This window comes from Oryctolagus cuniculus, chromosome 17 (assembly GCF_964237555.1).
Source record: "Oryctolagus cuniculus chromosome 17, mOryCun1.1, whole genome shotgun sequence".
Lineage (NCBI taxonomy): Eukaryota > Metazoa > Chordata > Mammalia > Lagomorpha > Leporidae > Oryctolagus > Oryctolagus cuniculus.
The window spans coordinates 77804-100032 of record NC_091448.1 but is presented as its reverse complement, the minus strand read 5'-3'; the positions used below and the strand labels follow the sequence as shown (position 1 = coordinate 100032).

Here is a 22229-nt window from a genome sequence, read left to right as displayed (position 1 = left end):
AAACCTCCAGCCCTGGAAGGTGCCTCAGGCAAACCAGCAGGATCCCCCCAAGTCCTCCCAGCTCTCTCCACCGCATGGGACTCCGGCTCCTAGGAGCCTGGAGAGGCCACTCTGTCTTTGCCCCACACCACCACAAACCTTCCTAGGCAGCCGGGGGGCCCCCACGTCGGCCCCGCTCTGCCCCTCCGGTCCATAACGCGGAGAACTCAGGCGGCCGGGGCAGGGCAGCGACTGGGGACTCGGGGTTCAGCCCGGGTCGGGGTGCTCCTGACTCCCTCTGCGGGACCGGGCTGCGGGCCCACCGCGAAGCATCGTCCAGGGGAGTCCAGGGCGAGGTTGGTGAGACAGGGACCAGAGCCGTAGGGTTAAGGGAGGGGGCGCTTGGGCAGCCGCGGATCAGGCTTGGTTGGCCTCCCTGGTCTGACCGCCGCGGCTCCTCACCCAGGCGAACAGCGGGGCGGGACCTTCGGGGGAGGAGCCGCCGGGGCGGAGCGTCCGGGCGTGGGCGGAGCCGCGGTGGGCGGAGCGTCCGGGCAGAGCTGGGCTGAGTCCCGGACTCCACTCCAGTGACGGCGGCGGCGGCGGCGGCGGGCGCCGGGCTCGCGCGGCTTCGGCGGCGGCGGCTGCTGCGCGGGCGCTCTGCGGGCCGGGATGCGCGGGGAGCGCGCGCCGTGACCGCCTGCTCCAGAGCCGCCCCCGGGGCCAGGTCTGCTTGGCGGCGCGGGGCCGGGCGGCGGGTGCGAGCCGAGCATGCGGGACCCGGCGCCGGCGGTCCGGAGGAGCGCGGGGCCGCGGCGAATGCGATCCCCCGCCTCGGGCCAGCCGCTGACTGCGCTCCTGGCCGCGCTCCTGGCCGCGCTCCTGGGCGGTGCGGGCGCGCAGTACTCGAGCGACCTGTGCAACTGGAAGGCGAGGTGAGTCCGCGCGGCCAACCCTGGGCAGACCCCAGCAGACCCCAATCCCAGGCAAACTCCGGCTCTTGGGCAGACCCCGATCACGGCAGACCTCGGCCCCGGGCAGACCCCGGCTCCGGCAGACCCCGGCCGATCTCGGCTTCGGCGAGGGGCTCGGGCTGCTCTCCAGGTCGAGTCCGGTGCCCCCGCCCCCGCCCCCGGTCCTAGAACAAAAGAGCCCGCGGGTCCCTGCCCAGAGGACGCCCGGGGCGGCGCCTGCAGCGCGGCGAAGCAGGACTCGCCAGAGCCTGTGGGGTCCCGGGCTCCGCGACTTCTCGGCCCCTCGCCTGGATGGGCCGCGGCGGGCGCGGGGTCCTCTCGGGACCGCGGCCATCCGTGTCCGTGCAGCGCCGGCAGTCGCAAGCCAAACCCTGTGCGGGGCCGGGTGCAGGCGGGGAGCGCAGCCGCCGAGCCCGGCTCGTGAAGGTCGGGCCGCCCTTGGCAGCGGCGCGCGGGGCTCAGCGACCCCGGCCGCGGGGACCCCGCCCCCGGAGGCGACTGCGGGCCCGCGTGCGCCCCGCGCGGTGCGGGGCGGTCGTGCGCGGTTCCCGTCCGGGCCCTGCGGGGGGCGCTGCCCCGGCGGCAGCTCGCTGGCCGCGCGTCCTCCCAGAGCCGGGCCGGGCCGCGGCGCCGGCGCAGAGCTGGGCTGGGCTGGAGCCTGGACGCTCCCTTGTGGGCCGCCCTTGCCCCGCCGCGGTCATCCCGCGCTCTCCTTCGCAGCCTCGGCGTGAGGCAGGGCGCCCTAGACGCGGGCCTGGGGTCACCCTGCAGGGCCGAACCGAGAAAACCGCAGTCCCCGCCCCAACCCCGGGTTTCCAGGGCGGGAGGAAACGTGCGCGCGGGGGTGGGGGGGAGGGCTCGGAGCTGGGCGGGGAGGCCATCGCCCTCTCGTGCACCAGAGCAAGCCAGAGAGGAGCGCTGACCCCCCCTCCCCCGGCGCTGACCCCCGTCCTCCAGGCAGAGCCTGCGGGAGGCAGCTCCAGGCCACGCTTCTGGAGCCCCATTTATCCCGTGGTTCTCACTCCGCTGACAGTGCAGCCCCCGGATCCCCTGACCCGAAGCAGGGTTCCTGGTGGCAGAGGCCACTCCCAAGTGAGGGGCTTGTGTCGCTGATAACGCTTCCCCTCGGAGGAGCAAGACCAGGACTCACCTTAAACTCGAGGCTGTGGCCACCCCCACTGTCTCTCCACAGAACCCCAGCCCCTCCTGGCCCTACACTGACAGCCCCTGCAGGTGTGCGCCCGGGCAGTGACCCTGGCTGACTTCCCTCTAGACGCATGGGTTCGGTTCGGTTTGTTTCAGTCTCGTCGCAGCTGCTTTCATTGTTTGGTGTCACCCATGGGCAGAATCCCCATCACCGATGACCACTCAAGATGGGCTGTGTTGCTTTGATCTCAGGGCTGCTTGCAAGTTGACTGTGCTACGAGAGAGGGTGCGGGATTCTGTGGGAGGCATCAGCACTGACCTTGACTGGCCGAGGCCTCCCCCCTGGGTGCTTGTCTAAGCAGGGGTCCTGCGGGTCGTGGTGCTGGTTTTGGTGTGAAGCCCCATGTACCATGCGTGGTGTCTTAGGAGGATGTGGGGGAAGACGCTACGATGGCCCCGGGAGGGCAGAGCCCTGCGGTGGGCTGATGCAGGCGTCAGGTCCAGGTGTCGCCTTAGTCCTTTCTGAGTACACAGCCAGGTGCACTCATGTGATGTACAAGGCTACTACCTCCGGGCACCCTGGTCTGCGTCTCCCTGGGCACCTGTGGGTTAGCAGCCCGTGCCCTGGCTGAGCTGTGACTAGGAGAGGGGATGGGGTAGGGGGTGGACTCCTACCTTTCCCCTCCTGGGTCCCAGGGAAAGCACTACCTTTGGAGATTTCCAGGTCCTTAGGTGTGGTAACTCCACTCGCTGGACGCCTGACAGGCACACCTCAGATGGGGCTGGTTACGTGGAGGATTGTGCCTCTGCCCTGATGCCAGAGGTAGGAGGGTGGGAGCCCACAGGAGGTTCAATTTGAGTCGTGTGTGGCGGCCACTCGCTGTCCAGCCTGGTTTTCCCCCCGCACTGTAATTATGCTGAGCCCCACATACGTGTCAGATGAGCTTGTGTGAGTTTTATTGGCTGTAATTTGTAAGTTTGTTTTGCTCGTGTGCCTCTGGTAGCTGTCTGAGTCTTGTGGGAGTGGAGTGCGGGTCAGGAGGGGCTCACCCTAGCACACTTCCATCTGGTGTGGTCTACAGGCGACGTGCAGCTGACCGTCACATCGGAAGTGGGGTTTGGGGGCCCAGAGCATGAGTCACCCTGCAGGGAATGCAAACCGTGTGTCCTGCGCCTTCTCCTCTGCAGAAACGGTTTCTGGTAACTCGCTCAGGCCAGGGCTGTGCACGTGGCACTGTGTATTTCACACAAAAATCCCAAGAATGTGGGTGAACCTGTCTGAGATCTGCTCAGAACCAAGTTCGCGTAAGGAAACACTCAGCTGAAGTCCCTGGGTTGGTTCCAGGCCCACTTAGCGGTTGTGATGTCAGCCACGAGCTGACATTTACATGAAAGTCTCAAGTAGGAGAGACTTGGATGTTTTGATGGTTTCAGTTTCTTGAAATCGTAACCACCTCGGCTGTGGCACACTTCGGTTTTTCCTACTGAACATCTGTGCGGAGCAAAGTTAGCTTATTCCTCAGAAGCCCCAGCCCCCAACATGGAGACCGTTCCCTGACTTTTGTAGGGAACTTGCTCTAATGATCTTTGTGTGTTTAACACTACAGAGGGCAATGCAGGGTCCTCAGGTGTACAAATGAATGAAAAGCAAAAACCAAAGTGGGCAAAGCATAAACCATCCCCTTAAGGAAAATGCCTTGTGCCCAGTGTGGGTCTCTAGGATGCAGGCCACCCTCCACTGCCAGCACTGCTCAAATCTGTTTAGTACACATGTGCTGTGCCTCCCGCCTCTTCTGTGTCCACATCTTCCCGCCAGGGCCCAGGCCTCTTGGAGCCATCCCCGGCTTGGGTGACAGCTGGGAGCCTGCTGCTATCTCTGTGACCCTGGAACCAGTGTTCCTGTGGCCACCAGCCTGCCTGGGTCAAGCCAGAGCTGTGTGCTACCTGCCCTGACTCTTGGAGCAAGAGCTCTGGAAGGGTCTGGTGGTGGAGTCCCCTCCCTGGGCTCGGGGGCTGGAGGGTGGCGGGCCCTGGGCAGGTGCAGGGCAGCATTGCCCTGACAGCTCCCTCATGGCTGACAATGTCCCCCCCCCCCCAACAGTGGGCTGACGCATGAGCTGCGCAGGAAGGAGGTGGAGCAGGTGTACCTGCGCTGCTCAGAGGGCACTGTGGAGTGGATGTACCCGACTGGGGCGCTCATCGTGAACCTGCAGCCCAACACCTTCTTGCCCCCCCGACACCTGACTGTGTGCATCAAGCCCTTCAAGTACTCTTCAGGGGCCAATATTTATTTGCAAAAAACTGGAGAACTGAATCTGCTGGTGCGAGATGGGGACCGAGGATCGGGCCGGGTGCAGTGCTTCGGCCTGGAGAAGGGTGGCCTGTTCGTGGAGGCGACGCCCCAGCAGGACATCAGCAGGAGGACCACGGGCTTCCAGTATGAGCTGATGAGCAGACGCATGGGACTGGACCTGCACACGCTGTCAGGTGAGTGGCCGGGGATGGGCAGTGGGCATGGGCTCACCACTGCTACAAGCAGCTGCCTCTTTCCTTGATTCCTTCCCGCCTGGAGAAGCTGACAGCCACCTGAGGAACAGTGGCACGCAGCAGATGGTCCCGGGGAGCTGAGAGGTGGAGATGCCAAACCACCTTCCAAGTGTAGCCTGTTCACATAAGAGCACCTTCAGGAAGACTGGCCTCGTCTGCTTTGTTCTGCCCCTTCCAGTATTGTGGGTATTTGAGTGAGGGCTGCCATGGGGTGTTGTGGGACTTGTCACTTGTCCCGTCACACTGCCCTGTGAATTAGCCAAGTGTTTAGTTTTGAAATGTTGAGTTTTGTGTGGGGAGTTGAGGCTGACCCGTGGCCGAGAGTGGGCAAAGCTGTGACATCCCTGAGCGTGGGACCGACCTGAGCTTTGAGATGGTGGGATCGAGGGTTCCTTGGGGCCTCGGGACAGAGGTAGGGGTCTGTTTCGAGGCCTCTGTGTGTAGTGGAGACACTGACCTATGTCAGGAGACATAGAGCAGGTGCGAGAGTGACCAGGTGGCAGTAGGGGAGGTGGCATGACGTGGCCTGCTGAGCAGCCCCTCCCTGAAAAGGTGCAGCAGCCTCGGGAGCCTGGGCTGCATCAGGTAAGGCTTACAGGGAAGCCTGTATGGCCACGTGGGCTGTGACCCACTGGCATGCAGCGGAGGCTCTGAACTTGGCATTCAACTTTTGTTCTATAAGTTGGGCAGACAGCTCGCCCTGTGTGGTGGGAGGGTGCCAGAGGCATCTGTGCATACCTGAGCCCTGGGAGGCATGCTTCCTATCCCTCGGGGGCTGAGTCCTTTGTGGAGGGTGTGGATCTTTAGAAAGTTCTGCGGGCAGACACCAAGGAGCAGGGCGGTCCTGGGCACATCTGTATTGTGGTGCACCTCCCATGGTCATGACATGTGGGCATGACTCCTACAGCAGACGGCAGAGCAGATCCTACCCCCCTGTGCTGTGAGTAAGGGCAGGGTCCTGCCTTCAGAGACATCCAGGCTGGGCCAGGCTTCCTGCTGCACCTGGTGGGTCCCAGCATGTGGTCCCTGCATGCCTGCTGGCCCTGACTCCTCAGAAACTGCAGCAACTTTGCATCACCTAGGCAGAGACTTCCTGGGTCGTGGTCCTGTGGGTTGCTAGAGGAATGGGTGGAAGCTGTCCCAGAAAGCTGAACACAGCTGAGCCCAGGTGGGACCATCCCCAGTGACAGCACAGTCTCCCGGTTTTGGTGGAGACAGTGTCCCACTGGGGAAAGCCAGACCTACTTGGATGTGGGACACAGACTTTTGTCCCACATGGGAACCCACACTTTGTCCTGGTTCGTATCAGTTTTCTAAATGTCCTATCTGTCTCCAACTAGGCTGGCCTGTCACAGGGTTTAGTTGCGACCCCTTAGACCCTACTCAGAGATGCCCTTATTCCTGAGGACCCTGTAGACCCCTCCTTAGGGATTCCCATGCCAGCTACCTCATAGACCACCCTCTGAGGGTCCCCAGTTCTTGATGCTGCAGAACCATCAGAAGCTAAGTGGAACTTTAACCACAACAGCCTGTATCTTGACCAATAACTGGAGGGTGGGAGGCTGAGGGGAGGGAAGACTCTGCTTTGCTCTGGGGGCCTAGAGATGAACTCGGAATGAAAACAGAATCTGGAGAAGCCCGAGCTGAGTGGCGGCTGTCCACTACCGGGGCATGGGGCATAGGTGCAGAGCCCGCATCAGGGGCGGGCGCTGATCGTGGTAGTGGGCCACTGTCACGTGTCCTCCTCCTGAGCTCAGTGCTTGCACTCACCAATTCCGGCAGAGGCACAGCTGCCCGGCCTGCCTGGCGTTCACCTGTGTGTGGCCGGGTTTCTGGTGGGAAGCCAGTGGAGCTGTGACCTCCCCCAGGGAAAGGGGATGGAGCTGTGTTTTTTTGGTCTGTGGCCACCAGGTCCTGTGCCCCGTTTCCAGCCCTTCCGGGGTTGAACTGTGCTGGCTTCTGTGGGGTTGCATGGAAGAGTGAGCCTGGAGTTGCACACGGCAGGCTCTGGTGACGGCCTGTGCTAGGCCCTCTGTGCACCTCCCGCAGCCCCTGGGATGTCAGGCTGGCTTGGTGTAGTGTTGCTGTCTTGTGAGGGCTGTGCTCTGGGTTCCCTCATGCCCGCCTGGCCTTGGTTCTTTCCTGCCAGCACCATCTCCTGCTCTGACCCTTGCTGCAGCCTCACTGTGGCCAGGGAGACCTGATAGAAGCCCCATCCAGGATGAGTGTGGCACCTGAATGGCTGCCCTATTGGGCGTCAATCAAAGTTGTACTTCCTGCTACTTTGAAAGACTATGGGTTCTGTGGGCTGGCATCCCATGGTGTGTGTACAGCATGCCTGCTTGTGAATGTATGCATGCGAGCCTCGTACGTGTGTGTGCACAAGTGTGCATGTGTGGGTGCGTTTGAATGAGCGCATCTGTGCATGTGAGTTTGTGCAAGGGTGGGTGTATGTGTGTGAAGGCATTTATGTGCATGCACATATGTATTTGAGTGTACACGTGCATGTCTGTGCAGGTGTGAGTGTATTTATGTAGATGCGTATATGTATTTGAGTGCAAGTGTGTGTGTGTGTGTGTGTGTGTGAAAGCCTCACTCCAGCTGCTGCCCTGGGTGGTTCTTCTAAGGTTGTTTACAGTGGGTTGGCTTCCAGCCCACTTGTGTTGCCTTGTTGCATCATTGGCTTCTTCACATAAATCCAGATGCATCAGTAGCCAAGAGCAGAGCAGAACAGAGGAGCAGCTGCTCCTGCAGGGGCACAGATGGGGCCCGAGCCCAGGGATGCAGGATTTGGCTGGACCTGACACCCAGGAGTGAGCTGCCAGATGTAGCCAGGACGGGTGAACTGCAGGCTGCACCTGAGATGGGAGAGGGCCCAGTTCACCCAGAGACGTGGGCACCACTAAGGAGTAGGGTCTGTGAGGGTGGCCCAGAGCCAGAGCCCCACCTTGCTCCTGGAGTAGAGACAGCCTCGGTTCACCTGGGGAAGCCCAGGTGGGTCTCGCACTCTGGTCTGTTTTTCACTTCTCGGGGCTATGTGCTAGGATTCACTGATGGAGCTGCCCCTGTGCTCTGGGGTTTGGGTTTGGGATCCGGGCTCTGCTCCGAGCCACCCAGAGCAGGCCCGCAGGGAGTGTTCACAGGACGGGCCAGCGGCACTTTAGGTACACAGCTGGAGGAGGGACATAGAAGAAGCTGCTGGCTCAGGGGTCAGCCTCATCTCTCCTCCCTTTAGAAACCTGCTCTGCCTGCTGAGCCTGAGCAACCAGTCCCACAGCCTCCTCAGGAGCAAAGTCCACAGGTGAAAGAGAAACTTCTAGAAGAGGAGAGGAGGGCTTGTGAGGGAGGGAGAGACACAGGTGGGAGGGCAGCTGAGGTGGCCACCCCAGAGAACCCCAGGCTTCCTGGGCTGGGAGTTCTGGTCTTGGCCATTCGCAGGGCCTGTCTTGGCTCACGCAGGCCCACTTCTCTTGGCTCCTGTGAAAACACTGCATCCGCCACAGGACCCTGGCAAGTGTTGTCAAGCAAAGTTTTCCCTTGGGGCCTCACCCAGGGGCCTGCTGGACTGGGCTGGCACCTGTTGTCTGCAAACTATGCTTTGGCCTAGCAGTTCCTCTTTGTACTCTGCCTGCCCTGGGGCTGCTGCCACGCAGGCTCACATCTGGCTCCCCTGGTTGCCGCCCCCCCAACCTCCCAGCAGCTGGTCTCAGTTCCTTTTGTCGCTTTCCAGAGTGGTCTTCCTCTGGCACAGTCCAGCCCCCCCCCCCCCCAAGAGTGTGAGTCATACTTCTAGCCCTCTGTGACCCCCCGAGCTTTGGGATTTAGGACCCTCGCATTCCAGTCTTTGTGAGCCCGAGTCCGGTTAGTAACTAACTGCCCCCAGACTGCCACGCGGGAGCCCACCCTGCGTCCCTGTGCGGGTGCTGTGTGCCGTGGGCAGCTCCGAATGGGAAGAGGGGGTCTTCAGGGCGGTACTTTACTTCCTCACCTGTCAGGCGTGGGCGGGCAGGCTGAGTCACAGGCACCTGTAGGTAGCTGGGGTGCCAGCCAGGGCAAGCTGCAGCGAGGGGCCGCCTAGGGCCCGTGACTCAGAGGCGAAGCTCTGGGGCCTGGGCCTGGTGTCCTGTCCTTGTGTGTGGTTGGGCCTAGCAGCCTCTCCATCACATGAGGTGTTTGCCCCTCAGCCTGTCCCAGCTCACAGGGATGCGCACGTGCTTTGGGACAGCCCGTGCCACCCTCACCCCTGCCCGTGAGATGGCAACTCCTGGCTCCTCAAGGTGCTGCTAGGAGTGGGGATGCTGGGGCCTTGACTGCTGACCCATGCTCACCACCAGAACTGCCCCCTTTTATGAGGGACACCTCCCCACCCCACCCCTGTTGCCTCTGCCCTCTGCCCAACACCTGTGTCTGTGTCAGGCCCAGTGTAGACAGCAGGCCCCTGGTGCTGAGTGGTATGGGGTCAGCAGGCAAGGGTCCACTCCCCTGGACCCTCACTCAGGGCAGCCTCAGGGCCAGGGGTCAGGTGGTCCCAGTAGTGGGGACTGTGGTGTGAGCCCAGGCTTCCAGGGGTCTACCACAACCATGCCTACTCCACGGAACTGAGGGCTGGGCACCAGAGGCGGGGCCTCTCTGACACAGGCTTCCAGGGGTCTACCATAGCCATGCCTACCCCACGGAACTGAGAGCTGGGCGCCGGAGGCGGGGCCTCTCTGAGGGCTGGCCTGGCTTTGGAGACCACACCAGGCTGTGCTGTTCTTAGCTGCTGTTTTCTGATAACTCAGCAGAAAGCAGTGTGCTGGCAGGTGGAGGGAGGAGGGGGAGCCAGCGACTGGGAGCTGCTGGGAGGTGCCCATCTGAGGGTCCTAGAAGCCCCAGCCTACCCAGTACACTGCCAACCCCAGGGCCTTGCTGTGTCTCTGTTGACCCTTGTGCAGGCCCCGGGGGGGGGGGGGGGGTCCATGCCATTTAAACCCATAGCTGCCAGCTGATAGAGGAGTCCTGCCCTGTCCCCGGGGTCCCCTGAGTCACCGGCACCCCGGTGGGGTCTGTGCAGCTGCCTGGCAGCTCAGGGTTGGGCTGTGTGACCCCCCACCCCAGGCATGTGATCGTGGTTGCTTCTTCCTGGACCAGACAACCCTGAGGCCAGGGCGATACAAGCTTATGGCCAGGGGTGTCCTGGGCATTCAAGTGCGACAGCCATGGAGAACCTGCCTTGCTGAGGTCACATCTCCTGGGCTGTGTTCTATGAGCAGTGAACGAGAGGCCTTGAGCTGTGCCTGTTTGTGCGTGTGCTCCTGGGCACAGGATGAGGGCCGCCTAGTCCCGAGCTTCTTGTGTGGCCTGTCTGAGGCCACAGGAGAGGCCTGTTGTGTGTGTCTGGTCTGCTTTAGGCAGTGAAGGGGCTCCTTCTAAGACTCAGCTCCTCTGCGTGTGTGGGGGAAGGCCAGGCCCTGAACAGTGCTCGATTTGCAAGTCCTTGCGGTGCAGGCCTCTTCCCGAGGTCAGGAGGGGTCTGGGGAAGCGGCTGAGCCAAAGGCCCTGACCTGAATCACTGCTTCCGAGGCGGGGAACAGGTCCCTGCCCTGCTCACTGACCTCCCTGGCAGAACCTTGGCCAGGGTAGTGCTGGGTTCCTGCAGGCTGGGACCCTTCTTCTGGGTTCTGGGCAGCCCAGTGGTGCAGGAGTTGTCTGCTTTCCTAGGGAACTGCTGGAGTGGAGCAGGCTGGGCCCTGGGTGAGATGTGTGGCCCAGTGGCATCAGGAACCCAGTTTCAGTTTAGCTCAGGGCTGAGTTTTCGTTTGCCGGCTCCCAAGAGCCATCATTTGTTACCCCAGCTGCAGTGACCAGGGAGGTTGAGGGACAGGCACAAAGGCCGCTCACCGAGGTCTGGAGTTGTAGGGGCGCCTGGGGGTCTCGCTCTCAGGGTGTATGCCCCGCATGGCTACCACACGAGCATTTCTGCCTCCAGTTCTCTGGGCGTGTGCATGGTTGACTCTGCCATCAAGTGCAGGCCAGACATGGCTTGGGAGGGGTCTTGGACAACCACGGTGGTGGCATCCAGGACTGCTCCTGACTCTGCTCTCTCCCACAGCCCCGTGCAGCCCGTGCAGCCACACTGAGGTGCTCCTGGCCGTCTGCACCAGCGACTTCGGTGAGTCTCTGCCAGCTTTGTTTTGTCTAGTGTGTGTGGCTCCTGCCACCAGGCGCCTCTTTTGGGCCCAGCAGTCCCTCCTCAGGGCCCACAAGAGCTGCCAGTCCTGACACGAGACCCTGAGGTCTCTGCTGGAACTTCCTGCCCCATCACACTTGGAGTCTCTGGGCAAGCACGCTGCACATGCGTGTGGGTGGACACACACGGAGCATCGGGGAGTCCATGTTTTAGAGGGTTGTTGACGTGTTTTCCCATTTTGTCAGTGAGGTTGTTGCTCCAAGGGGCTCGTGAAGTCCCTTGTTCCCAGCCACTGTTGGAAGTGCTTTGTCCACGCCACGTCCCAAGGAGCAAGTCCCTTGTTCCTCGCCTGAGTTCCTGGAGGTGTCCCAGCCCCATTCTGGGAGTCTGAGGCCCTGGCGCTTACAGGTCTGAGGTCCACAGCCCCTTGCCAAGGAGGGTGACATGGTGGTGCGTGGAGCTCATCAGTCCTCTGCGTCCCAGTCCCAAGGGTGGAAGACAGGACGTGCTGGGCGTCCTCTGGCCACTGAACAGGAAGCGCACCTGTGTCTCTGACAGAGTGTCAGGGATGACCCTTCGCAGCTTCCTGCTGCGGAAACTCTGCTTTTAGACGGGGATTTCTTGAAGCAGAGTTGGGGGTTCAGCTCCTGGCTCCGATGCCTGTTGTAGCCAGGGGCGTGTAGGGCAGGGGTGCTGCTGGGCCCCTGAGCCCTCTGACTCTTCCCTTGCAGTTGTCCGAGGCTCCATCCAGGACGTCACCCATGAGCCAGAGCGGCAGGAGTCGACCATCCACCTGCGGGTGAGCAGGCTGTATCGGCAGAAGAGTAGGGTCTTCCGGCCGGCCCCCGAGGGTGCAGGCTGGCAGGGCCATGTCAGGACGCTGCTGGAGTGTGGTGTGAGGCCTGGGCCCGGCGACTTCCTCTTCACCGGCTACATGCACTTTGGGGAGGCGCGGCTCGGCTGCGCCCCACGCTTCAAGGACTTCCAAAGGATGTACAAGGACGCAGAGGAGAGGGGGTTGAACCCCTGTGAGGTCGGCACGGAGTGACCGTGGGCAGCCACGGTGCTGCCTTCTCCTCCTGAGGAGCCACTGCTGGCTGCCTTGGATGTGCCAGTCCCTGTGGGGGCTGCCTGCTGGGGGCCGTGTGTCAGGGGCCCCTGCCCGGTGTGCAGGCCCGGCCCAGAGCTCAGGCTGTGGAGGTCCAGCGGAGGACAGCCTGGCTGACTGGAAGTGCTGTGGGCGCACACCGAGCTGCCTGTCAGTACTAGGAGAAAGAAGCATCCACAGGGTACCGCCTCGCACATCCCACATGCCTGCGTGGGCCCTGGCATCCCTGGCGAGGTGCAGCGTGCCTGGCTTGGCTTTGGGAGAAGCCGGGTGCCATCTGAGGGTCCTGATCTTCAGGTGGAAACTTACGGAGCCAAATATGTGTCATTTCATTTTGTTTTTGGTTTTAAGAGAACGGGCTCTCCAGTTATGGCCCTTTGTGGGCTGCGAGCTGTTCCGTTCCAGAGAATAAAGACCAGGATCCGACTGCACCGTGGTGTCTGTCTTCCCAGTGTCCTCGGCAGCCTTCTCTGCGCAAGGCCCCGAGCAAGCTGCTGGCCGCCTTCCTGCCAGACCACCTGCCGCCTCGGCCCTCCCTGCCCAGCTCCTGTCCTGTGACCTCAGCTTCTCTGGAATGCTTGAGTACACAGCAAGTCTCTGCACACTCAGGGGCTAGTTTGGGTGGGGTCGGTGGGCCCCATCCTCAGAGGACAGGTTCTCTGTGGCTGCAGTCTCAGATCCAGGGGCCTGGAGTGCAGTCGTCTTCTCCCAGGGACAGAGGCCATGGGGTCGCTCTGAGGACTCCTTCCAGCTTCCGCCCCCTTCCTGTTAGGAGAGCAGTGGTCACTGGGTTAGGCCCAGGCTGATGACCCTGCCTTGATTTGTCTCCTTCTGTAAAGACCCCATTTCCAAATATGGTCGCATTTAAAGCTTCCAGGTAGACATGGAACTTGGGGGACACCACTCACCCCAGGGCAGAGTACCCCGAGGGGTCAGAAGCCAGGCCTGCTCCCCCGTGGATGAGCCGGGGGCTCTTCTGAGCAGCTGCTGAGGTAGGGCTGAGGGGCTCTGCCTCAGTGGACGCTCGGGCACCCTGGGCGGCAGGGAGGCTGTCATCTGGCTCGGGCCGTGCAGGCGCAGGTGTGTGCTGGCTCAGGTCTGCAGGCTCCTGCAGGTCATAGCAGGCAGCAGGTGCGTGTGGGTGAGGATGTGAAGCAGCAGGTTGGTGATGGGCGGCTCCCGCTGTGATGGAGTGAGACGCAGGCAGCAGGGAGGTGCAGGCCCACGGCAGGAGGAGTGAGCCTGCTCCTGATTCTGGGCAGCAGTGCCTCGGGGATTCTGGGCTGGCTCCAGCAGGCGTGGCTCTGTAAGAGGAGGCTGTGGAACCAGTGTCAGGTGCTGGGGCTCTGCCAGGATGAGAACAAGCAAGGGCCTGACCTGTGCTGATGTCAGCAGCAGCAGGTGAGTTCGTCGCTCTGTCACCGGAGCCTGCTCTCCCAGAGGGCCGCACGGCACCATCTGCGTCCCCAGCAGGGCCGTCACCGGGGGGCAGAGCCCCGGGACCTTCTGTGGTTCTGTCCAGTGGGTAAAGGGGAGAGGTGTGTCCACTGGGGCCCAATCCCACCTTCCCTCCTGTGGGGCATCTGCTGGATGGCCTGGTCGGAACCTCCTGCATCTGAAAGGAGGGGTGGCTGTGGGGGACAGGGGGTGCCTGCAGGTCCTGGGGCCTCACCCACTGTGGAGGACAGGGGTCCTGGGCCTGCTGGGTGAGATGGGGAGTCCCTCCTCCCCTTGACCTCTCAGATGGATTAATTCAGGCCGGCAGGGTAGGGTTGGCCCTAGCCAGTGCTGCCTACCTCCCTCAGACATCATGATCCCTCTGCAGGGAGTCACTGTGGCCCCTTTGGCTTGGCTGCCATGTGGTTGCAAGGGGTGGGGGTCCCAGGAGGAGTTTGTGAGAGCCCAGGTTCATTCCTCAGGCGTGGGAGGAGGCTTCCTGTGTGCAGGGGAGAGTTCATTCTAGACGATGGATGATGGTTTTTTTTTTTTTTTTTTTTTTGACAGGCAGAGTGGACAGTGAGAGAGAGAGAGAAAGGTCTTCCTTTTCCATTGGTTCACCCCACAATGGCCGCTGCGGCTGGCGCACCTCGCTGATCCGAAGCCGGGAGCCAGGTGCTTCTCCTGGTCTCCCATGGGGTGCAGGGCCCAGGATGATGGGGTTTTGCTGTGAAAACAAGGGGCACAGACGCCAGTCTGTGGGGCCATGATGGGGGTTGGCTTGTGCAGAGGCCCAAGGCAGCAAGCCCCGATTCCAGAGGCTCTTCCAGGGAGGGGCTAGGCAGGGCCCTGCATGGTTCTCTTGAGCTTCTGCATCTGGACCTCCCTCTTCCTCTCCCCTAGGAGGGTCTCCACACCCCTCAGGGGCTGTCCCGTTGTGATGGCATCAGCCCTGGCTGTGGGTCTCCTGTCCACACCAGGGAGCACCCCGGCCTGGCCAGCACACTGGAGTCTGGCTGCTGCCAATCACTTGCAGGGGCTGGCGCCGTGGTGCAGTAGGTTAATCTTCTGCCTGTGGTGCCAGCATCCCATATAGGTGCTGGGTTCTAGTCCCGGCTGCTCCTCTTCCAATCCAGCTCTCTGCTATGACCTGGGAAAGCAGTGGAAGATGGCCCAAGTCCTTGGGCCCCTGCACCCGCATGGGAGACCCTGAGGAGGTTCCTGGCTCCTGGCTTCAGATCACCGTAGCTCCAGCTGTTGCAGCCATCTGGGGAGTGAACCAACAGAAGGAAGACCTCTCTCTCTGTCTCTCCCTCTCATTGTCTGTAACTCTACCTCTCAAATAAATAAGTAAAATCTTTAAAAAAAATTACTTGCAGATGAGTGTCCACCTAGGTGACAACACAGGAAGTCAGGACAGGACGGTGGCAAGTGTTTTGAGGGGACCAAAGCCACAGGATGAAGGCCTGTCTACACAGGAGGGCATGGCTGTTGAGACTCCCCAGCAGGAACCACGTGGGGCTGTGAGAACGTGAGGAATCCAGTGTCTACACTGGGCCATTGTGCTGTGCCGCCCAGGGCAGGCGCTGATTTGTAAAACAGCAGAGCTTCGGTTGGTATCACAGTGGTGAGGTCACGACCGCCGGGGGCTTTGGAATTTTGTCTTCAGAAGAATTTTGCTTACCAAGCTACATACTTTCCTAGTCATCAGTTTAATCGGGGCAAGATGAAAAGGTGCTAATAAACAAAGAAACAAGAAAATAACCCAGCGGGCTCCGGGGGAGGGGGAGGGGTAGCCCCTGCGGTGTGTGGGGCAAGGAGGGGAAGGCAGAGAAATAGGACGTCCCTGCCAGAGGAGGGGGCACACGGGGCCCTGTGTGCACCTGTGTGTGCATGTGGGGTGTATGTACAGTGTCTGTGTGTGTTGCATGTGTTTGTGTGTTTTTGTCTGGTATGTATCCACAAGTTTTAGTCTGTGTGCAAATATCTGTATCTGTGTATCTGTCAAAGTCTGTGTTGCTTGTATTTGTGCATGTGTCTGTATGTCTGTGTTTCTGGTATGTATCCACAAGTGTGTGTGTGTGTGTGTGTGTCCATGTGTCTGTGTGTGTCTGGTATGTATCCACAAGTGTCTGAGCCTGTGTACAGGTGTCTATATCTGAGTGTCTGTCTAGGTATGTGCTGCTTATATTTGTGCATTCGTCTGAGTGTATTTCTGGTATGTATCCACAAATGTGTGTGTGTGTGTGTGTCCACGTGTCTGTGTATGTCTGGGATGTATCCACAGGTGTCTGTGTCTGTATGTGTCTGGGTGGCTGTCTGTGCCTGGTTTGTATCCACAGGTGTCTGAGTCTGTGTACAGGTGTCTACATCTGTGTGTCTGTCTAGATGTGTGCTGCTTGTGTTTGTGCATGTATCTGTGTATCTTGTATGTATCCACAGGTGTCTGTGTGGCTGGCTTTGTCTGGTATGTATCCACAGGTGTCTGAGCCTGTGTACAGGTGTCTACATCTGTGTGTCTGTCTAGGTATGTGTTGCTTGTGTTTGTGCATGTGTCTTGTATGTATCCACAGGTGTCTGTGCCTGTGTACAGGTGTCTGTGCTGCATGTGTCTCTCTGTGTGTTGCATGTTTGCATATGTGTATCCACAGGTATCTGTGTATGCTTTGTATGTGTTTGCATGTGTGTCTTGTGTCCACAGGTGTCTGTGTACAGGTGTCTATATCTGTGTGTCTGTGTTGCGTGTGTCTGTGTGTCCATGTGTCTTCCTGTGCATGGGCAATGTATGGTGTCACTTTCTGAACCTCTACCCCCTAGGGAGCCCCTCTCAGGGGGCAGATCCAGGGGACCCTCACCACCCCAGTTCCTGGTTACATTGCCGCTGGCTCTCCCCTGCCTGAAGTTCTCTCCACGGCCCTTCCCAGCAACCATGCAAGGGCCGTCTACTGGCCATGGGAATGTCCGCTTTCCCTAGAGCTGAGGTCACTGTTGAGGACTTGCTCCCCTGTCTGAGTGAAGGACTGTCCCCCCAACCCAACCTCAAGGTCTGAGTGGAGCAGGCAGAGGGTTACGGGAGGGATGGCCAGGGATTGGGATGCACATGTGGACAGAGGCTTCCTCGCAGTGCATGGCTCCACCTGCTCGGGTCTGCGGTCACTCTGAGTTGTCCCTGGTAGATGGGACACCTGACACCATCAGACACACTGCATGGCCTTCAGGCAGTTCATGATGGCTCGCACTGCGGCCTCACGGTTCTCTCCCTCTTGTCTGAGGGCCGCCCATGTCAAGTCCTTCCTCCCTTCCTAGGGCACTGTGTGCCCCAGAGAGGCTGACAGGAAGATGTGGGGAGCTGGGGGAGATTGATCTGTAGTTGGAGAAAAGCCCCTGGGGGTGTGGGGAGTGCAAGGAATGCCTGGGCCTCCCAAAGCACTCCAGCCCAGCAACAGCCTTTGCCCGCTTAGCACTGAAGTGTCCAAAAGAAACTTTACTAAGAACTGAGGGAAATACTGAAAATAGCATCAGAACAGCCAAGGGCATGTTTCTGACTGTAGGTAGCTAGCATCTGGCCACGGTCACTGCATTGGCCCTGTCTGCAGGGCCCAGCGCAGTCCTGTGCTGCCTTGGCCCTGCCACCCAGCCAAGGCACCGAGGCAGTGACAGTGGGGTCTGTGGAGTCTGTGGGAAGACCTTCGAGGGGGTGCGGGGACCCTTTGGGAGGCACAAATGAAGTCCACGCAGATGAAGTGCACAGCAGGTGAAGTCCATGCAGAGACAGAGAGAGAGAGAGAGAGAGAGAGAGAGAGAGGAGAGATCTTCCACCTGCTGGTTTACTCTCAAATGCCTCCAGTGGCTGGGGCTGGGCCAGGCTGAAGCCAAGAGCTCTGAACTCAACTGGATCTTCCATGTAAGCATCATCCGCTGCCTCCCAGGGTGTGAGTTAGCAGGAAGCTGGGATTGGGAGTGGAGCTGGAACTGGAACCCAGGCACTCTGATGTGCAGGGATCCCAAGCAGCATCCTAACCACTAGGCCAAACGCCTACTGCTATAGTTGAGTTCTAATAATCTACTTGTAAACATCAGATCAGCACAGCTTGGTTACTGCATGTGTTCGCTTTTGGGCTGCCATAGCAAAGTGCTCATAACTGGTTGGCCCTAGTTTCTGGGGGCCAGAAGTCCAGAACCAAGACATTGCAAGGGCTGTGACCCCTCAGCTGGTGGGCGTCTCTGGGGCAGCTCCAGGGAGAACCCTTCTTTGCTGTTTCCAGTGTCTGCTGAGCTGGGGAGCCCTGGTGACCCTTCGCTGGTGGAGATCCCATTCTGTCTACCCACCACAGCACCCATGTCCACATCTTTCCTACCCTGACAACCCAATTTCAATTTGATTGAATTTGCAAAGACCTAGTTTCCAAATAAGATCCCACCTGATGTGTGTGTGGAGAACAAATCCTGGGCCCCACCCCAGGAAGCTTAGTGATATGCACCCCTCTTAAGAACAATTTTTAGGGACAGCGCTGTGGTACAGCAAGTTAAGTCTGCAGTGCCAGCATCCCATATGGGCACTGGTTTGAATCCTGCTGTTCTATTTATTTTTATTTTTATTTTTTTGACAGGCAGAGTGGACAGTGAGAGAGAGAGAGAGACAGAGAAAGGTCTTCTTTTGCCATTGGTTCACCCTCCAATGGCCGGCGCGCTGCGGCCGGCGCACCACGCTGATCTGATGGCAGGAGCCAGGTACTTATCCTGGTCTCCCATAGGGTGCAGGGCCCAAGTACTTGGGCCATCCTCCACTGCACTCCCTGGCCACAGCAGAGAGCTGGCCTGGAAGAGGGGCAACCGGGACAGAATCCGGCGCCCTGACCAGGACTAGAACCCGGTGTGCCGGCGCCGCAAGGCGGAGGATTAGCCTAGTGAGCCGCGGCGCCGGCTGAATCCTGCTGTTCTACTTCAGATCCAGCTCCCTGCTAATGTGACTGGAAAAGCAGTGGAGGATGGTCCAGGTGCTAGGGCCCCTGCATCCATGTGGGAGACTGGGAGGAGACTTCAGGCTCCTGGCTTCAGATTAGCACAGCACTGGCCATGGTGGCCATTTGGGGAGTGAACCAGTAGATGGACGATCTCTCTTTCTCTTTCAGTCTCTCCCCCCCTCCCTCTGTAACTTGGCCTTTCATGTAGATAAAAACAAATTAAAAAAAAAAAAAAAAAAAGAGGGGCTGGCGCTGTGGCACAGTGGGTTAAAGCTGTGGCCTGCAGCACAGGCATCCCATATGGGCACCGGTTCAAGTCCCGGCTGCTCCACTTCTGATCCAGCTCTCTGCTGTGGCCTGGGAAAGCAGTAGAAGATGGCCTAAGCCCTTGGACCCCTGCACCCACATGGGAGACCCAGAAGAAGCTCCTGGCTCCTGGCTTTGGATCATCTCAGCTCTGGCCATTGCAGTCATTTGGGAAGTGAACCAGTGAATGGAAGACCTCTCTTTCTCTCTCTCTCTCTCTCTCTTTCTCTCTCTCTCTGGCTCTACCTCTCTGTAACTCTGTCTTTCAAATAAGTATTTAAAAAAAATAAAAAATAGAAATCTATATTCATTTTTTAAAATTAAAGACTCAATCAATAACATAAAATGCACCAATGGTAGGATTTTTTTAAAGCATTTTATTATGTTTTAAAATTTGCTTTAATTATTTGAAAGGCAGAGAGACACTGACAGAGAGCTCCTACCTGTCAGTTCACTCTTCAAATGCCCTCAAAGTCTAGCACTGGGCCACATCAAAGCCAAGAATCCGCCACTCCGTCTGGTCTCCCGTTTGAGTGGCAGGGCATCACCTGCTGCCTGCCTCCCAGGTGTGCACTCAGCAGGAAGTTGGAATTGGGAGTGGAGCTGGAACTCACACCTGGGCACTCCAGGACGGGACGTGAGTGTCCCAGTGGAGTCTCTTCTGCTGCCCCAGACGCCTGCCCAGAAGGGTTTTGTGGTTGCCCACACTGTGCACTTTGCACCCTTTCCCTTGCCAGGGAACTCACTGGTGAGTTTCTGGGCCTTCCACAGCACACACTGCTGGGATGAGACTCCACATGTTCAACAGCATGGTTGAGCTGTGTCCTCCCAGAAGGTGGATCTGCGTGCTAGCCCCAGGACCTGTCAGTGTTGTCATTTGGAAATGGGAACTTTGCATAATCCAGTTAAGATGAGGTCATCACAGTGGGCCCGGATCCAGTGGTCTGCTGTCCCGAGAACACACAGGGATTTGGGGGAGCCAGGGCTGCCTGCAGCTCCAGAGTGGGAGAGGCCGGGAGGCCTGTCTGGTGCTGCCCTAGTCGCTCTAGCTGGCACATCGGGCTCCACACACTTTGATTTTGGACTCTGTCCTCCAGAGCTGCTGTTGGAAACTGCCTGGTCTGTGGTCATTTGTGATGGCAGCTCGGGCACTCACACACATCTGGGTGCTCACACATATCTGTGTCCTCACACATACCCAGACCCTCACACACACCCGGACCCTCACACATACCCGGGCCCTCACACACACCCGGGCCTTCACACACACCCGGACCCTCACACACACCTGGATCCTCACACACAACCGGATCCTCACATACACCTGGGCCCTCACACATACCCAGACCCTCACAAACACGCAGACCCTCACACATACCTGGGTACTCACACACACCCGGACCCTCACACACACCCGGGCCCTCACACACACCCGGGCCCTCACACACATCCGGGCACTCACACACACCCGGGCCCTCACACACACCCAGATCCTCACACACAACCGGAACCTCACACACACCCAGATTCTCACACTCTCGGGCCTTCACACACACCTGGATCCTCACACACACCCGGATCCTCACACACAACCGGATCCTCACACACACTCGGACTGTCACATACTCCTGGGCCCAACACACACCTGGATCCTCACACACACCCAGGCCGTCACACACACCCGGGCCTTCACACACACCCGGGCCCTCACACACACCCAGATCCTCACACACACTTGGGCCCTCACACACACTCGGGCCTTCACACACACCTGGGCCCTCACACACACTCGGGCCCTCACACACACTTCGGGCCTTCACACACACTCGGGCCTTCACACACACCCGGACCCTCACACACACCCCGATTCTCACACACAACCGGATCCTCACACACATCCGGGCCCTCACACACACCCGGACCCTCACACACACCCAGATTCTCATACACAACCGGATCCTCACACACATCCGGGCCCTCACACACACCTGGACCCTCACGCGCACCTGGGCCCTCACACACACCCGGACCCTCACACACACCCGGATCCTCACACACATCCGGGCCCTCACACACACTCGGGCCTTCACACACACCAAGATCCTCACACACACTCGGACCCAAACACACTCTTGGGCCTTCACACACACCCGGATCCTCACACACATCCGGGCCCTGACACACACTCGGGCCTTCACACACACCAAGATCCTCACACACACTCGGACCCAAACACACTCTCGGGCCTTCACACACACCCGGATCCTCACACACACCCGGATCCTCACACACATCCGGGCCCTCACACACACTCGGGCCTTCACACACACCAAGATCCTCACACACACTCGGACCCAAACACACTCTCGGGCCTTCACACACACCCGGATCCTCACACACACCCGGACCCTCACACACACCCGGACCCTCACACACAACCGGATCCTCACACACATCCAGGCCCTCACACACACCCGGACCCTCACGCATACCTGGGCCCTCACACACACCCGGACCCTCACGCACACCCAGATCCTCACACACACCCGGATCCTCACACACATCCGGCCCTCACACACACTCGGGCCTTCACACACACCAAGATCCTCACACACACTCGGACCCAAACACACTCTCGGGCCTTCACACACACCCGGATCCTCACACACACCCGGGCCTTCACACACACCCATGCCCTCACACACACCCGGGCCCTCACACACACTCGGATCCTCACACACATCCAGGCCCTCACACACACCCGGGCCCTCACACACACCCAGATCCTCACACACATCCGGGCCCTCACACACTCCCGGATCCTCACACACACTCGGATCCTCACACACATCCGGGCCCTCACACACACCCAGATCCTCACACACATCCGGGCCCTCACACACTCCCGGATCCTCACACACACCCGGGCCCTCACACACACCCGGATCCTCACACACATCCGGGCCCTCACACACACCCAGATCCTCACACACACTCGGACCATCACATACCCTGGGCCCAACACACACCTGGATCCTCACACATACCCAGGACCTCACACATACCTGGGCCCTCACACACACCTGGACCCTCACACACACCCGGGCCTTCACAAACACCCGGATCCTCACACACACCCGGATCCTCACACACACTTGGGCCCTCACACACACCCGGACCCTCACACACACCTGGGCCCTCATACACACCCGGACCCTCACGTACACCCGGGCCCTCACACACACCCGGACCCTCACACACACTCGGGCCTTCACACACACCTGGGCCCTCACACACACCCGGACCCTCACGTACACCTGGGCCCTCACACACACCCGAGCCCTCACACACACCCGGATCCTCACACACACCTGGGCCCTCACACACACCTGGGCCCTCACACACACCCGGGCCCTCACACACACCCAGATCCTCACACACACCCGGGCCCTCACACACACCCGGACCCTCACACACACCCGGATCCTCACACACACCCGGGCCTTCACACACACCCGGGCCCTCACACACACCCGGACCCTCACACACACCCGGATCCTCACACACACTTGGTCCCTCACACACACCCGGACCCTCAC

General features: G+C 59.8%; 2 protein-coding genes across 2 annotated transcripts; both read left to right on the top strand.

Moving 5' to 3' along the window:
• Positions 1-567: 567 nt before the first annotated feature.
• On the top strand, positions 568-12354 carry METRNL (meteorin like, glial cell differentiation regulator). The gene is made up of 4 exons (XM_002723051.5): positions 568-914; positions 4201-4586; positions 10738-10797; positions 11547-12354. The coding sequence occupies exons 1-4, from the start codon at positions 751-753 to the stop codon at positions 11861-11863; spliced, it is 927 nt and encodes a 308-aa protein (XP_002723097.3). The 5' UTR covers positions 568-750; the 3' UTR covers positions 11864-12354.
• A 144-nt stretch (positions 12355-12498) lies between these two features.
• On the top strand, positions 12499-21851 carry LOC127488664 (uro-adherence factor A-like; the record flags this gene model as incomplete). The annotated part of the gene is made up of 2 exons (XM_070060890.1): positions 12499-15722; positions 15862-21851. A coding segment is annotated over exon 2 (2085 nt), but the record flags the coding sequence as incomplete, so codon positions are not given.
• Positions 21852-22229: the final 378 nt, after the last annotated feature.